The 19,049-nt window shown below is 40.7% G+C and overlaps 1 protein-coding gene across 1 annotated transcript in view; it reads left to right on the plus strand.

Annotated features, from left to right (window-relative positions):
* Positions 1-216: 216 nt before the first annotated feature.
* The window catches only part of LOC126248972 (UBX domain-containing protein 4-like), a 145,198-nt gene continuing 126,365 nt past the window's right edge, over positions 217-19,049 (plus strand). Inside the window, exon 1 of the mRNA XM_049950525.1 lies at positions 217-551. Coding sequence (XP_049806482.1) covers positions 467-551 — 85 coding nt within the window. The 5' untranslated portion in view covers positions 217-466. The remainder of the gene's footprint in view (positions 552-19,049) is intronic.

Consider the following 19,049-nt stretch of genomic DNA (forward strand, 5'->3'; position numbering starts at 1 on the left):
GAACACGTGCCACGCCTTAGCTAGCTGTCACCAAATATAACTGCTGTAACGTAATATTTGCGGCAGTTCCCAAAAGATGTTGCTTGACGATATTTAGTCTAATTTTAAATCACCAAGAACATACGCCACTTGGCCTGCATCAAGACTTCTTTATTGACTTCACTTAGCAGCTATCCCAGAATCATCACATCTTTGCTACCAAAGAATAAACAAAAAAGTTTAAAGATATTACATCATGTTATCAGTAATGAACTATAACTATTGACGGTTTTGGCAACTTCATAAAATATAAAAATTTCATTTAGATTTCATCACTGTTGCCTTTACAATCCCCATCAGTCCACCACTGTGCAGTATTGTGCTGTTGTTTTGCGTGTTGTTGTCTAGCGGGCAATGTTGTAATACGGTGTTTCGTAGCAATCTGTGAGAAAGTCGCGGCGTTTATTTTCGAGACAGGTGTAGAAGAATGCAGCCGATATTAGACGATGGGGTTGTTACTGCACTGTCTTCGTTTAGATCTGAGAACTCGTGGCTTATGTTCTTCGTTGACGGTAAGTTTTGTTTACGGAGAGCATATTTACTTGTTTGCCTGTTACTTGATACTACTTGTAGCAACATGATCAGTTCCACAGTATGCAACGTCAGTTTGATGGTGAATATTGTTAGGTAACTACAGATACTGTGATACATCAATGGAAAGCGAATTTGAAATTTAGGCTGAACTACTCCTGAGATTTTTGAGTCTGGAGAAAGAACCCATTTGCCACAATCTTGGAAGTATTGATTCTGTACCCACCAAATTTGGATTACATAGACAGAAAGATGTGCTCTGTCTGCTGGATTATTCATTACCTTCACATTTATTATGTGGAGTTAATTAATAAACAGTCAATATTATCCCTAAATATGATATGCTCAAGTTCCAAAATATGATACAGCAGTTTCCTAAAAGTGGTACACTCTTTGTTTTTTTAATCATGCCGTTCTGTTCACTGAAATGTGTGTTACTTGCTGCAATTGGCAATAATGCAGCAGTTGTTGTGCTGTATTTCTTGCTATTGTTGTTAGTACAATAATGTAGCAGTTGTGCTTTATTTCATGCTATTGTTGACATTAGTGCAGCAAAAGCAGCAGCAGAGGATATAGACTGTGCTACAGTTTTGAGTTAGTGGTGTATTGCTATTCCTCTCAGGTCTCTTTTTACAGGTTGGGCTAAGTATAGGTTTCATCAAGACTAGGCTCCAACTGTTCTTAAATTTATTTTATGCCAATATTATATAATATTAAATTGGAATATTTTGGGTCATGACAGGAACAGTATGGCACCTTCATGTAAGACAAAAGAAAGGGCATATAGTAAAGAATGTATTTCTTCAGCCATAAAAAGAGGTGAAAGATGGAGCTTCACTCCGGTAGGTAGCATTGAAATATAAAAAGGATAAAATCTTCCTGCGCAGAAGGGTACATGGTACTCACTCAGGTGTGCAAGGTAGGAAAACCAACTTGACAGCAGATCAAGAAACAACTTTATCTAATCACTTGAAGACACTTGCTAAATGGGGATTTCCAATGACAAGAACTGAAGTGTTGCTGGTTGTTCAAGACTTTGTGGAACAAAATGGTTTGACCACTCATTTTAAAGTTGGAAAACCTGGTTCAAAGCGGTTCAGACATTTCTGTTCGCGAAATTCATTAACACTGAAGAAGCCGGAAGCTCTTGAAATGAATCGTAGAAAAGCTACAAGTGATACTTTTATTATTTCTGATTTCTATGGTAAATTAGAAGCATCAAAGGTAAACCAGCCAGTATATGGAATTTGGATGAGACGTACTTTTCAGATGATCCTTCCAGGGTATGAGCTGTTGGAGGTATTGGTCAGAAGTTTTTCCAGGATATTCACGGTTCTGGAAAAGACAATACATCAGTGCTTGCTTGTGTGTCAGCTGCTGGCAGGGCTCTTCCACCACTTATCATTTTTGAGGGAGTGCAGATATGGTGGTTCATGGTGTGGGTTCCTGTACTCATGTCCTAGTTCATGAACCACGGGCAACATATGAGTGGCCAAGTAAGTGGTCCCGACAGTCGGGGTACCAGTTACTTTGGAATAAGGCTGGGCATCTCAGACATATTCTGAGTCGTGGTCACCTTTGTGCTCATACGGCAAAGACTACCAAATCCACCGGTTAGTCCCTCAACCGTTAGGGGTAAAACCCAATGGGACTCGGGGCAAGTAAGGCTAGCAACCTGCTTCCCTGGTACTATAAATATGATGCTGCCAACAATCAGAGCAAAATGCCTCGGACCTTTGGAGGTGACGGAGTCCCACCTCTAACTGACAAACCAGGGACTCCTAAGATACGACTTGGCAAACAAATGGTAATGAGATGGGGAGCTATTAATATCAATGGGGGCTACTCTGGCAAGAAGGTAGAGCTGGCAGAGGCTGCAAGTAAGATGGGGCTGGACGTTTCAGCTGTTAGTGACATTCGGGTAAGGGGTGAGAAAGAAGAGGAAGTGGGAGAATACGAGGTCTACCTGTCAGGAGTCAAAGCAGGAATAGCACAATGGGGTGTAGGGCTTTACATCAGGAAAGAAATGGAACCCAGCGTAGTTGCAGTAAGGTATGTAAACGAATGACTGATGTGGATAGATTTGACAGTGTCTAGCAAGAAAATTAGGATTGTGTCAGTATATTCGCATTGTGAAGGGACAGATCAAGAGAAGATGGATAGTTTTTATGAGGCACTCAGTGATGTAGTTGTTAGAGTAAAGGACAAGGACAGTGTTCTGCTCATGGGTGATTTTAACGCCAGGATTGGAAATCGAACAGAAGGATATGAAAAGGTTATGGGTAAATTTGGAGAGGATATGGAGGCCAACAGGAACGGGAAACAACTCTTGGATTTCTGTGCCAGTATGGGCTTAGTAATCACAAACTCCTTTTTTAAACATAAGAACATTCACCGGTATACTTGGGAAGGCAGGGGAACCAGATCTGTCATTGACTATATAATAACAGATGAGGAATTCAGGAAGGCTGTTAGGGACACACGTGTATTCAGGGGATTCTTTGATGACACTGATCATTATTTAATCTGCAGTGAAATTGGGATTGTGAGGCCGAAAGTGCAGGAGGTCAGGTCCATATGTAGGAGGATAAGAGTGGAGAAACTTCAGGATAAGGAAATCAGGCACAAGTACATAACAGCGATCTCAGAAAGGTACCAGTTAGTTGAATGTAGTCAATTACAGTCATTGGAAAAGGAATGGACAAGGTACAGGAACACAGTACTAGAAGTGGCTAAAGAATGTCTTGGAACAGTAGTGTGTAAAAGTAGGATGAAGCAAACAGCTTGGTGGAATGACACAGTTAAGGCAGCCTGTAAAAGGAAAAAGAAGGCGTATCAAAAATGGCTACACACTAGAACTCAGGTAGACAGAGAAAGTTATGTTGAAGAAAGAAACAAAGCCAAACAGATAATTGCAGCATCCAAGAAGAAATCTTGGGAAGACTTTGGAAACAAATTGGAGACTATGGGTCAAGCTGCTGGAAAACCATTCTGGAGTGTAATTAGCAGTCTTCGAAAGGGAGGTAAGAAGGAAATGACAAGTATTTTGGACAGGTCAGGAAAACTGCTGGTGAATCCTGTGGATGCCTTGGGCAGATGGAGGGAATATTTTGAAGAGTTGCTCAATGTAGGTGAAAATATGATCAGTAATGTTTCAGATTTCGAGGTAGAACTGGATAGGAATGATGACGGAAATAGCATCACATTTGAGGAAGTGGAGAAAATGGTCAATAGATTGCAGTGCAATAAAGCAGCTGGGGTGGATGAAATTAAGTCGGAACTCATCAAATACAGTGGAATGTCGGGTCTTAAATGGCTACACAGGATAATTGAAATGGCCTGGGAGTCGGGACAGGTTCCATCAGACTGGACAAAAGCAGTAATCACACCTATCTTTAAACATGGAAACAGAAAAGATTGTAACAACTACAGAGGTATCTCTTTAATCAGCGTTGTGGGTAAAATCTTCTCAGGTATTGTTGAAAGGAAAGTGCCAGTATTAGTTGAGGACCAATTGGATGAAAATCAGTGGGGGTTTAGGCCTCTTAGAGGTTGTCAGGACCAGATCTTTAACTTACGGCAAATAATGGAGAAGTGTTATGAGTGGAACAGGAAATTGTATCTATGCTTTATAAATCTAGAAAAGGCATATGACCGGGTTCCTAGGAGGAAGTTATTGTCTGTTCTACGAGATTATGGAATAGGAGGCAAACTTTTGCAAGCAATTAAAGGTCTTTACATGAATAGTCAGGCAGCAGTTAGAGTTGACGGTAAATTTAGTTCATGGTTCAGAGTAGTTTCAGGGGTAAGACAAGGCTGCAACCTGTCTCCACTGTTGTTCATATTATTTATGGATCATATGTTGAAAACAATAGACTGGCTGGGTGAGATTAAGATATGTGAACACAAAATAAGCAGTCTTGCATATGCGGATGACTTAGTTGTGATGGCAAATTCGATTGAAAGTTTGCAGAGTAATATTTCAGAGCTAGATCAGAAATGTAAGGACTGTGGTATGAAGATTAGCATCTCCAAAACGAAAGTAATGTCAGTGGGAAAGAAATATAAACGGATTGAGTGCCAAATAGGAGGAACAAAGTTAGAACAGGTGGACGGTTTCAAGTACTTAGGATGCATATTCTCACAGGATGGCAACATAGTGAAAGATCTGGAAGCGAGGTGTAGCAAAGCTAATGCAGTGAGCACTCAGCTACGATCTACTCTCTTCTGCAAGAAGGAAGTCAGTACCAAGACTAAGTTATCTGTGCACCGTTCAATCTTTCGACCAACCTTGCTATATGGGAGCGAAAGCTGGGTGGATTCAGGTTACCTTATCAACAAGGTTGAGGTTACGGATATGAAAGTAGCTAGGATGATTGCAGGTACTAGTAGATGGGAACAATGGCAGGAGGGTGTCCACAATGAGGAAATCAAAGAAAAACTGGGAATGAACTCTATAGATGTAGCAGTCAGGGCGAACAGGCTTAGATGGTGGGGTCATGTTACACGCATGGGAGAAGCAAGGTTACCCAAGAGACTCATGGGTTCAGCAGTAGAGGATAGGAGGAGTCGAGGTAGACCAAGGAGAAGGTACCTGGATTCGGTTAAGAATGATTTTGAAGTAATAGGTTTAACATCAGAAGAGGCACCAATGTTAGCACTGAATAGGGGATCATGGAGGAATTTTATAAAGGGGCTATGCTCCAGACTGAACGCTGAAAGGCATAATCAGTCGTAAATGATGATGATGATGATGATGATGATGATGATGATGATGATGATGCAGATATGGAACTCCTGGAAGGGAGCACGTGATTTTCAGTCATTTCTGTGACACTGTGGAAGAGAAACCTTTACTTCTACTGTTGGATGGTCACCTTAGTCATTTAGATCCCACAGTAATTGAAAAAGCAAGGAATGAGAGAATTGCAATCGTGAGGCTGCCCCCACATACAGCTGACCAGCTGCAACCTTTGGAGAAGTGTTCCTTCAAGCCTTTTAAGGACACTTGGAATACTGAGCTGATTCAGTGGCAAAAAAGCAATAAGAGAAAACCATCTAAATCAGAATTTGTGGATCTTGTGTGTAAAGTATGGCCAGTTGCTTTGAAACCTAAAAACATAATATCAGGCTTCAAGAACACATGAATCTGCCCCTTTGACAGGTCACGGTATCCTGTTCATCGACTGGATCCTGAAAAATTACACAGATATAATATCCAAAACAAAACTGACCTGAACAAATCCACAAATATCAGTGAGCCAGAGCTCAGCATTTCGGAAGAGAGCACCCTGCTGTCTTGCTCTGATGGCGGTGAAGTTGAAGCTAGTGGTTCTGAAAAAAATTAGTGTAACCCCTGTTTGCAGCATTGAATCATCAGCAAGTTTTGAAAATTTACTCCTTCATAAAAAAAAAAAGGTTGCATCAACCCAATGTCACAAGTAATAACTTCAGAAGAGTACAGCAAACTCATTGCTGAAAAAGAAAAGCCTCCAAACAACAAAGGATTAGGCCTAAGCCAAAAGCAGAAGACTAGAAAAGTTATGCCTACAGCCAAAACTACTGCAAATACACAAAATAGTAGGCGTAAGGAGACTGATTCAGATTCAGACATGTCTTTGAAGAGTGATGACAGCCTTGATGATGTCGATGTGTTAGAAGAATCCACACCAGATCCTGTTGTAATGGCTAATCCAGCAAATGTATGTAGCTGAAGGAGATTATATCTTGGCTAAATTTCAAGGAGGGAAGAGAGATTCTTACAGCTATAGGTATGTGTGCACCATTAAAAAAAAAAAAAAAATTAGAAAATGATCTTGAAGTTATGGCACTAGAGTCCGTAGACAAGGACAAAACAGTTTTTAAATTAAATGAAAAAGACATTTCTCTTAAATAAGAGTGATGTGATAGGGAAATTGCCAATTCCTCATGTTTCTGCTGGTTTTGGAAATATCAGACGAGGAATCTGTTTCATGTTTAATGGTCCTGTTGATTTTCATGAAAAAAAATAAGACAGTGATTCTCTTTTGTGCATTTGTTACTTTTGTATCAGTGTCAATATATCAAATATAATTGTAAACAGTTTCTACTCATTGTAGCTTAACTTACTAATGTTGAAAATAGAAGAAACAAATAAAGAAGTTTTTGTAGTTGACACCGACGTTCAGTTCATGCCATAAATATCCTTAAAAAATCTGTGAAAGAAAACTCCCAGTTATACATAAGTATCATTTTTTTGTGTGCTCTATCTCATTTTTAAGACATCAATCTCCTATCTTCATTGTACTAAGGAATATCTCATGTGCATCATATTTTGAACCAGTCATATCATATTTAAGATTTTCAGTCCAAAAAAATGATAGTGTTTTATTTATTTTTGGTTTAGATTTGCAGCTCTAAAGAATTAAACACAGTGCCATTTTAAAGCAGCTAACATTGTCTTTCATATAAATTTTTTTTACTTTCAGGTATTCTTTTTGTTTAAAAAATGAAAACGTTTTGTGATTTTGTATCATATTTAGGACACTTTACCCTATTCTAAACAACTGCGACTTTGAAGCTGGCCCACTATGATAAATTTCTTGCTTGTCTTTGTATTCATAATGCAGTAGCTTCACTATTCAGTGTGTTGTTTTATATTTGAATATCACTTGTGCTACTTGTTCAGAATAATTTTGCAATCAGCAAGATTTTCCAAGATAAAAAATGAATGGCCTGAAAACAGTTCATTCACAGGTGTCAATGCTGAAGATAGGCTGTGTGCTATTTGATCTATATAGTAAACTACACTGGTGGGAAAAATTGCAACACCAAAAAATAATTACTGTAGAGTAATGAAATTGCGGGAATAAATTTGTCTATGTAATGTATTTAAGTGATTAAAGTTCCTATTACAGTAGCTTACTGGAGCAATACAATACATTTAAAAAAATGTAGGTGGGGGTGTTTTGAGGGGTCGACAGAAGCGTCCGATCCCACGCGTCGGCTTTGACCCGTGACGTAAGGGTGTTGTCGTGTGTGACGTCATGACGGCGCGGAGTTTGGTTTGAGTGTATCTGTCTCCAGTTCTGTTTTATCTTATTTTATTTACTTTTCTGATCTGTTCGTTCTATCTCGTGAGATTTTTTTTTTTTTAATTTAAAAACACTTATTACTTATTTTAATTGTCTGTTTCCTCCAATTTCTGTTTTAGTTTATTATATTTATGTTTCTGATCTGTTCGTTCTATCCCGTGAGATTTTTTTAAAAAAAAAGACAAAAAACACTAATCAGCTACTGAAGCATCTTTATCTTCTATGGGTTGCAGGGGTTACGACCCCTGGGGAGGTGGGTGGGTATTCATGCATGGCTGTCTTCACTTACACGTTGTAGCTACGCAAGGCGTCTAAATTTGTTTATATTTAGTTTGCCCCCCACCCAAAACACCCCATTTCCCGCGCTTGTCCCGTTAGTGTCATTAGGCTTCTTGTGGAAAGTGTGTTTCCGCCATATTTGTGACGTCATGGGTCAAAGCACACGGGCGGGATTGGACGCTTCAGTATTTCCGTTTTGAGATAATCAAGGTCAAAGGCTAATGTCAGAGACTGGAATGAGAAAAAATCTTAGAAACCTGGTATGTAGCATATTAATTTATTCAGTACTATATCTGGATTACAACCACAATTGTAGTTATTTATATTGAGACAGATGCATGTAAATTTTACACAATTTGTGAACTCTGCTGACCTGTAACTTTCTTTACCTCTACAAATTGTTAGTTTTCATTTCTCTTATCTGGGTCACTGAATGCGCAAAATCTGAAAGAGATCTCAGATGGTCATGTTGAAAATGTTACTTTTATGCGTACGACTAACATCTAGTTACTCTGGTACTGATGTACCATTGTCAGTTATCTAGGAGGAGGGGGCGCAGAAGGAGATTAGTGTTTAATGTCCCGTTGACAACCCAATGATTAGAGATGCAGTTATCTCGGGAAGATCTTGCATACAGTATAGATTTAAGATCTCTCCAGGGATCTACAATAATAGAAATGTGGGTTGACGTCCACAGAGTTAAAAAAGATCACAGATTAATGTAAGCACGAGATAAGTCATTGCAAATGTGAAATAATGGACCACTTATAACTGGTGTAACCACCAGTATGTTGAAATCAAGCATACAGAAATGCGTGCATTATGTTCTACAGGTGCCAGATGTCAGTTTGTGGGATGGAGTTCAATGCCTGTTGTAGTTTGTTTGTCAGTGCAGCGATGGTTAATGTTGTTTGTGGATGACACTCAGGTTGTCATCCAATGATGATATGTGCTCAATTGCAGACTGATCTGGTGATTGAGCAGGTGAAGGCAACATGTCAACACTCTGTAGAGCATTTTGGGTTACAACAGTGATTTGTGGGTGAGCATTATCCTATTGGAAAACTCTGCCTGGAATGCTGTTCATGAATGGAAGCACAGCTGCTGAAATCACCAGATTGACCTACAAATTTGCAGTCAGAGTGCATGGTATAACCACAAGAGTTCTCCTGCTGTCATAAGAAATCACACCCCAGACCATAACTCCAGGTGTAGGTCCAGTGTGTCTAGCACACAGGTAGGTTGGTTGCAGGCCCTGAACCGGCTTCCTAACCAACATGGCCATCACTGGCACTGAAGGAGAACCATCTTTCATCAGAAAACTCATCAGACCTCTACCCTGCCCTCGAATGAGTTCTCGCTTGACACCACTGAATTCATAAATGGAGATGGTTTGAGGTTAGTGGAATGCACGCTACAGGGTGTCTGGCTCGGGACTCCCCTTGGAGTAACCAATTTATAACACTTCGTTCTGTCACTGTGGTGCCAACTGCTGCACAGATTGCTGCTCCGAATGCAGTGCGATGCACCAGAGCCGTATGCCGAACCTAATGACCTTCCCCCTCGGTAGTACTACATGGCTGTCTGAAGACCAGTCGTCTTGTGGCAGTGCATTATTGTGATCACTGCTGCCAGCAATCGTGTACAGTGGCTACATTAATGTCAAGTCTTTCTACAATGTCGCAGAAGGAACATCCAGCTTCTCGTAGCTCTATTACACAATGTCATTCAAACTGAGTGAGATGTTGATAGTGGAGTCTCTGTAGCCTTAAAGACATTCGTGACTAACATCAACTCACTATGTCCAATGCTAACGACAGTCACAGTGTGTAATTAAACCAAACCTGATTATTTGCATCCCCACAGTGGCACTACTCTTATGCGACTGGTGCAAAATTTGAAGGGACATCAACTGCTGTCAGATGTAGAAAAACACCTACCAACTTCCATTTGTTACACAGCTCCTTCTTGGTGCCAGTCCTTTTTTTTCTATCAGTGTATTTTATTACTGCCAGTTAATGACTTCAAATAGTGGTAGGAGAGCATTGAGGATATACTAGATTCGTCTGGATGAAATCTTGACACTGAATGTTTCTTACATTTGTCTTTTTCTGCCAGTTTTGAAGTAAATAGTTAACATGACATCCTAACAATTTAATAGAATACAGATTAACATGCACACTAAAATGAGTTTCACATATGAGACACAAGAGATACCTTAAGTGTTGCCCTCTCTCATTGGTACTGTCTCCTCTCCAGGAAATAAAGGACCTGTCACTACCTGTCGACAGGACTGTGACTAACATGTCAGTTGGAGGTCTAAGGGCCCTGAACAAAGGAGGCAGACACCAGGGAGAACTAAGGGCACTACAAGCAAATTTGAGGTGCTCTTAAACTGAAATAAAAACCAAGCCAGTGTGGCACACTTCACTAGTTGGGAAGCCTGCTGTGTCTTTTCTGGGGAAGCAAATGAAAATGGGTAATGGTCTCCTAAATGTCAACATTCCAAATGTTTGCAAATGTGGTACCCACTAGGGAAGTGACAACAACAAAAGCTTCACATTGGGCAATCACTGTGTATTCCATGGTGTCTCGTTCAGCATATTGAAGAGGCTTTTCTTCCAACCACTGAGGGAACAGGTTGTACCCAGCTGCAGGTGATTGCGTACATTGAAAAAATGTTACCTGTCAACTGGGCTCAGAAGTCGTACTTGAGAGTTATTCCAGGGAATAGCAGAGAAGGTGGAAAAGGCCAGCTTCCCTCATGGAATTTCAGTGACGATCACAATCTGCAGCATTGTCTCCAGTACTGACCATGGCTCTCTATATCTTAGCCAAAGAGGAAGGCTCGTCCAGAGGCTTCAAAGGTTCTCTAAAAAGCTAGACTGTCACTGCCTAGGCTTGTATCGTAGAATTAAAAAGTGTAGGTCTCCTCCCCCAAGGAGCTCAGGTGCACTGCACTTCAGTGGCTGCTACACAAATAGCTGCTGGGGGTGAGCTGCACACAAGTTGTTTAGATTAGGGAACTCGCCATCCAGCTCATATGATGACAACTGCAGGAGACCCCAAAATATAACACTACTGGCAATTAAAATTGCTACACCACAAAGATGACATGCTACAGACGCGAAATTTAACTGACAGGAAGAAGATGCTGTGATATGCAAATGATTAGCTTTTCAGATCATTCACACATGGTTGGCGCCGGTGGTGACACCTACAATGTGCTGACATGAGGAAAGTTTCCAACAGATTTCTCATACACAAACAGCAGTTGACGGGCGTTGCCTGGTGAAACGTTGTGATGCCTCGTGTAAGGAGGAGAAATGCGTACAGTCATGTTTCCGACTTTGATAAAGGTCAGATTGTAGCCTATCGCAATTGCGGTTTATCGTATCGCGACATTGCTGCTCATGTTTGTCGAGATCCAATGACTGTTAGCAGAATATGGAATCGGTGGGTTCAGGAGGATAATACGGAATGCCGTGCTGGATCCCAATGGCCTCGTATCACTAGCAGTCGAGATGACAGGCATCTTATCCCCATGGCTGTAACAGATCGTGCAGCCACGTTTTGATCCCTGAGTCAACAGATGGGGACATTTGCAAGACAATAACCATCCGCACGAACAGTTTGACGATGTTTGCAGCAGCATTGTCTATCAGCTCGGAGAGCATGGCTGCAGTTACCCTTGACGCTGCCTCACAGACAGGAGCGCCTGCGATGGTGTACTTAACGACGAACGTGGGTGCGCGAATGGCAAAACGTCATTTTTTCAGATGGATCCAGGTTCTGTTTACAGCATCGTGATGGTGGCATCCGTGTTTGGCAACATCGTGGTGAACGCACATTGGGAGCGTGTATTCGTCATCACCATACTGGCGTATCACCGGGCATGATGGAATGGGGTGCCATTGGTTACATGTCTCGGTCACCTCTTGTTCGCATTGACGCCACTTTGAACAGTGGACGTTACATTTCAGATGTGTTAAGACCTGTGGCTCTACCCTTCATTCGATCCCTGCGAAACCCTACATTTCAGCAGGATAATGCATGACTGCATGTTGCAGGTCCTGTACGGGCCTTTCTAGATACAGAAAATGTTCGACTGCTACCCTGGCCAGTGCATACTCCAGATCTCTCACCAATTGAAAACGTCTGGTCAATGGTGGCCGAGCAACTGGCTCGTCACAATACGCCAGTCACTAGTTTTGATGAACTGTGGTATTGTGTTGAAGCTGCATGGGCACGCCATCCAAGCTCTGTTCGATTCAATGCCAGGGCGTATCAAGGCCATTATTACGGCCAGAGGTGGTTGTTCTGGGTACTGATTTCTCAGGATCTATGCACCTAAATTGCGTGAAAATGTAATCACATGTCAGTTCTAGTATAATATATTTGTCCAATGAATACCCATTTATCATCTGCATTTCTTCTTGGTGTAGTAATTTTAATGGCCAGTAGCGTATAAAAAGATCTGAATAAATGCCCAGCATAGATGAGACTATGAAAATCTTAGTGATAAAATGCTCAAGCATTCGTTATGAAGTCCCAGCATTTGAAGAATCAATAAAAAGCTACCCTGCTTACATAATACTAGATGGTGGCATGGCAAGACATCCTGCAAAACAATAGTTCATGATGGAATTATATGTGATGGGAATAAATAGGCTTGATGTCTTTCAGGATGTCCAAATTGAAACTGATGCCTGTGACTGTGAAGCAGTTATAGCAACAATGTTTAATGAAATACAGTTAACTACATTTAGTAGAATGATTTAAATATTCAGGAAGTGCATAAAGAGGTGGCAGCGTTCTATCTCATTAATCTACATCAATCATTTATGTCTGGACAGGATCAATTACAGTCAGATATAGGAGAATAATTGAGCAAATACAGGATAGATATGTATCTAGTAGAACAGTTGATGATTGGGAGGACTCTCTAAGGTATAGCTCTACATTATCTATAAAGAAATTTCTAAAGAAACAGTGCCTACAGCACAATAAATGTAAAACAAACAGTAGGGCTTTAGGGAGATGTTGATTGAAACATCTGTTACTGTCCAAAGAGAAGCCTAAGGGGCCTGCACACATTCAGTATTTATTGACAATACTAGTTTGTCAGACAATCAGTATATTGAAGGAACCCACACACTCTCAATATTGTTGTCAATGCTGTCAATTGTCAATGTGATTTTCCGAGAGGAAGATGCCGAACAGCATAAAGAAAGTGCGTACCACAATTGTATTAGCTGTAACAACACAAAACAATGAAAAAGAGGAAACTGGCTAGAAGATGGCTGAAAGAAAGGAGCTACGTATCACACATTATGTTACTGACTAAAATAAGAACCATGCTCGAAAAATTTCATAAATTATTTTTGGATCAGTCCTGCATTATAAGACAAATTATTAATGTCAATACATAAAAAACATGCGGAAGAAAGTAAGTTAATGAGGGACAGATTGCCGTTGACATGTTTGGAGTGGCATAGAGATTCCTACCAACAGGCAGGTCATTTAAATACTTGAAGTATAATTCTGTAAGTAGTAAAATCATATGGAAGACTGTGAAGCAATTATATCTGCCTGGCAAGGATGTGTTCATGTAATTAACATCAAACTTTTTTTACATTTTGTGATAATTTCATGAAATTGACATGAATTGCACCGACCTCTTACTAGTTACTGCAGATATATGATGCATTTGAAGTGGAAACACTTTTAGAAACTGCTATGTAGTTCACCAGTCTGTTCTATTTTCCAAATTTATAAAGTAAGCAGTGTCATAGTGAATTGTCCATTGACCATCATAAAATAGTGTATACAATGATTACCTTTGCATAAGCATATTACAGTTGAAAATTTGAATCTGAGATGACGTATGATATGCACAAAGGTGAATTGAAAATATAAACCGTGCACACTAATGCTGTGTGGCTGATTTATGAAGCCCTGTCAACATCTGAATGGACAATGTTTTCAAACCGTCAGTACTTGACCTCACTTTTTGTTGAGAAACTGAGAATATTTTGAGGTCCAATAATATTGACAATACATAAATATTTGCTCTCAATGGTCAATATATTGACAGTTTGACAATGTTATTGAACATGTGAGGACCTCTTTCTGCTATTGTAGCAGACTCTTATCAAAAGATCGCTCACAAAGCCCAAAGAAATTTAGGTCACATTTTTGACCTCCAACTAACTAACTAACTAACTAACGGACAGCTTTCGTTGGCAACTCCCCCCCCCCCCCCCCCCCCGTTACCCCCTTTCACAACAATTTCCTGAACGTGCTTGCCTAGCGCGGGACTTGGAACCATTCCAACATTCATTCTTTTCTTGTAGGCCTACTGTCAACAAGTGGAATTAGAGTTAGAACATACACATGGTGAAACTTTCCTTTCACAAAAGGCACTGAACTGGAGACACTTGGTTAGCTTCCATGGTGGTGACTTAATGCCCATCAGGATAATCCCTGAAAAATCTCTTACCTGTGAACACTCTCAAAGTATTTGATTTTAATGTTTGCTTGCCTCAGAGTTTGACCTCCACATTTTCCAAATTTCACATAAGTTTGAGCTGTATGAGAATGGACACTTTATGTTGCACAAATTGTATCCACTGAGCGTAAGAGCCAACCAACCCTTCTGTCGAAAGGATTAACATCATCGCCCAACGTCCACTGTCATAGCTAATGGTTCTTCTGTGTGTCTGTAGTACCTGTTGGGATCACACTGCTGATATCCAGGTTGTAAACAACTCTTGTATGCCAAGGAGTAGCTGCCTGGTAAACCCAGGGCACTGGGAAATCTGGGCAACGGCTAATATGGCAGGTAAAAGGTTTGTCCAGAAAGTGATGTCACTAAGTCCAAAAAATCTAATTTATTGGTCAGAACAGTGCAGTGTATCAAAATTTTTCAAAATAGGCCCTCCTGTGTCAATATGTTTTTGCCAGTGAGATTTCCAAGCATTACATACATTCTGCAAGGCATGGGTTGCACTCTCTTTGAGTTTATGCATAACAGCGGCCTTCGTGTTGTCAATGGTCTAGATATGACCATTCAAAGACATCTTGAGCCAGGTAAAGAAAAAAAAATTCTGCTGGAGTGAGATTGTGACTATAGCGCACTGGGGCAGCGTTTCCAGGTCATTTTTGAGTTGATAAACCCCTCACCAAAAATTTAGTGTGATTGTGTGTATTGTTTTTGTGGAACTTCCAGGAACTATTGCTGTATGGTCTGACACATACACAATCCCCCCCGCCTTTTTTTTAGCCTTCCAAAAGCAATTTTTGCCACTGAAACACTTGTCATTTTGATGGACGTTCATTCTTATGACCCTGCTCAACCATTTAGAATGGTTAGGCAACGGACATCATAAATTTCACACATAATTTGATTGTGTGCCATTGTTCAAGTGAACAGTGCATTGTGGCTGAAATCAAACCTTGTAGAGTTTCATGTAGGGACACAGGCTGACTGTCCAGGAGGTTGGAGGAAACTGGGGATTGTTCGCATTGAGCAGCAAAGTACCTCCATCAACTAGACCGCACTCCAGCCAAGAGGAGTATCAGAATAGAACTGGAGACAACACTTTCTCTTGTAGGTATTGCTGTGGTGAGGTAGTGGCCATGGGGAGAACCTCTGATGGAAGTGAGTGGCATCATGATAGATGATGTACAGTGCACAAGATAAAAATGTTACACCATGATTGCCATGCTGAAGTGGCTGCCTAATTAAGAGGAATAACAATTTTAATGCAGGAACTTATAATCCTATGGTGTTTCTGTCCTTATTGAAACCATAGGAATGGGGACACATGAAGAGTAGTCAAACTAATGAATTTGCCGAGTACATAGTGCACTCAAGGAGTATTGGGAAACACTTCATGGCTTTGAAACCACTAAGAGTATACGTCAACAATAAGGTTGTCGAAATCACAGTTAAAGAAGGTGAGAAACTTGTCGGTATTGATCGGGACCCAAACCCCCACTCAATTGGAGGCACTTCAATCATGGTACATGCTTGGAGATCTACCAATCTCAATAAATCATCAGAAAATATTGAACTCGACTCAGGGGCTCTTATTTCATAAGTATCTGACACTACAAACTGACAAAGAACTACTCACTAACTTACAGCAGTAGGATGTTCACATTGTTCGTCAAATCCAGGGAGGACTGAAGGATAATACAGTACATAGTGGCAGTTTATGGTAATGGTATACCTGTGTGATGTTTAAACGCTATGTTCCTCCACCCGTGAGGTGTTGTTTCAGTTGCTTAAAATTTGGGCATATTTCTCCCACTTGTGTGTGATGTCGGTTGGTTGATTTGGTGGGAGGAGACTGTGTGTGATGTACTTGGGACAACACTCCTCTCATTTTCTGACCTTCCTCACATAGAGAGAGAGAGAGAGAGAGAGAGAGAGAGAGAGAGAGAGAGAGAGAGCAGGGGAAAGAGGGGGAGGAGAATACACAACACTTAATTGCATGCAATATCATTAGAATGAAATATGAATGACTCCATCTAGTTAAAAAGGCATCAAGATATGTGGCAAGAGTATTAAAAACCATGCCAGAAACAGTGGTGACGAAGTCACCATATTTCTCTGTATCACACCTTTAGAGCTGCAGTTGTAGCTACCTGTTATTTTGAAGTGGAGGATCATTGCTTCAGTCTGTCAGGATTGTGTGACTGCCCTCCTATCTGTGCATTGTGAGTTCGGTCAGTGGCTAAGGGAGAGAAGATTCCATCGAAGGTGAGGGTAACTACAACAAGATCGATGGAGTTCAAAAAAACTATTACATCAAGATGGAGCAGATACAGAAATGCTTTCAAGTTTGGTGTGTGCAGCCTGGTGTCGATCCACAGTGTCTTTGTACAGGTTTGGCTGAGAGGTTCTTGCCTGAAGGCCACGCACACTGGTTATGTAGCATTCTGATGAAGTGTGAAAGTAGTGTTAGCCAGTTAACGTGTATGTAGCAACCGTGTAGACAGGAGTACCACGGCTAGCAGAGAACTCAGCTGGCAGCAATTGGGTAATGGCTCACCATATTCACTGGTTTCAGTGGACAGCCCAGTGACATCAAACCTCGGACTCCAAGGAACACAGTCAGTGGCTGCCTGGCAGAGGATGTGTGACCTAACACACAGGCCCACTGATTTCTGTCATCAAACTCTTCACTAGACCATCTACCCTGCCTATTTGTAGCGCCCCATGCCAATTTATTTTGCTGTCTGGTGACGATGACATCATGTGCAGGTGATTTACTAAATGCTGCATTGATGTGTGGTTACAGGAGTCTTGCTACATGTCGAATTAACACTGGAAGCAGTTATCAGATAGGGTGTGTCGCCAGCTGTGTGCCTTCAAGATTGTAAGTGAATCACTTTGTCCTAAAATTCCTCAGCATTGCAGTATTTCATCTGCACCAGGACATATGTTCCATTTACAGATAAATTCAGTTCCCTAATTTAGTGTGGTGCTGCTCTGACAAAGGTTAGCTGTGTAGATGCTAGCATCTCTCTCTCTCACCCCCCCCCCCCCGCCCCTTCTGTTACATTAGTGTGTGTCAATTATAAATCAAAATTCTCTCCAGAGTGCGTAGAGTTCTTGTCACTGTGATTCCGGAGACAATGTACATGTGCTAGAAATGGACACTAAGTTAGCTAATGCGATATTACTAGTTGACACTAGTCTATGCAACATTGAAATTCTTGGCATTACTGCCAAACTGACTTGCAGTTACAGCAGTGCCAGTACATGTTCATAGGGATAAGGTTGCTTAGGTTCTGTGACATCTGCAATCATGAAATCTGTAGCTGTTCACAAGTTTCCATAAGTATTCAGTTGTGTAGAAGAATTCAGACATTAGATTATGTAATTGTAGTGACCCTACCTATTTTACCTAGTTTTAACCAACCATAAGATAACAATGACTAATTTATAGAAAACCATCGGATTGCCTCATAAAGATAAAATCCATCAACTTCTCATCATATTCGAATAACCACAGAAAATCTCATTTACTAAAATAAATGTTTCTTTCCATCAGTTGAAGCTGGTATGATTTGCATCTCACTGTTTCCTCTGTGGCTGGGATGTCTTATATCCAAAACCCCTTACTTCAATGGAAAACCTTCACCTTATAGTGCCTCGTAGGATCTGCGATAATAACTGATGTATTTTCTTGCCACAGGTGCTTTTCTAGCTTCTACATGTACTACTGTAATATAATCCTTACTCGTCACACAGTTAACACTTGAGTCACTTACTCTTTGTATTACAGTTTCCTGAGTTCTGCCATTCTCACAATCTTCATCTCATCTTTGCTTGTGTCATGCTACACTTATCCAGGGTAGATTTTTTGCTATCACGTTAGTTGTACTCAAGATACCTTTGTTTGTGGTATAGTGATGGTGCTATAGCTTGTAACACCAGCTCACATGAATTCAGTATCTCGGGCCCATTATGCGGTGCTTCTGAATTATGTAAAGTCATCAATCCTGTGTAAGGTAATGCCACAATAGTGCATCACATGACGTAATTCATCCCCACTTTTGATACCCATTTCAGCCTTCAGAACCAATAGTGGTATCATAGGAAGTTTAGAATTCATAATCGGCTTTCCTATACCTGGTGAACTGCTAAAATTAGGCCGAAGGAGTGCAGCACAAAAGTGAAAAGTATAAAAATTACCACAACAAATTCTTGGTACTCTGTGGATGTCAACCCACATATCTACTATTGTAGATCTCTGGAGGGCTCTTAAACTTATATTGTATGTGAGATATTTCCCGAGATAGCTCCATCTCTAATGACCTGGTTGTCAATGGGACATTAAACACAAATCTCCTCCTCCTCCTCCTCCCCCCCCCTCTACTCCCCTCCCCACATATAACTGCCAATGGTATATCAGTACCAGGGTAATTAGATGTTAGTTGTATGCATAAAAGTAACATTTTCAACATGACCATAACAGATCTGTTTCAAATTTGGTGCATTCAGTGATTCAGATAAGAGAAATGAAAACTACCAGTTTGTAGAGGTAAAGAAAGTTATAGGTCAGCTAAGTTCAAAAATTGTGCGAAATGTACATGCATCTGTCTCAACAG

This window comes from Schistocerca nitens, chromosome 3 (genome assembly GCF_023898315.1).
Source record: "Schistocerca nitens isolate TAMUIC-IGC-003100 chromosome 3, iqSchNite1.1, whole genome shotgun sequence".
Taxonomy (NCBI): Eukaryota; Metazoa; Arthropoda; class Insecta; order Orthoptera; family Acrididae; genus Schistocerca; species Schistocerca nitens.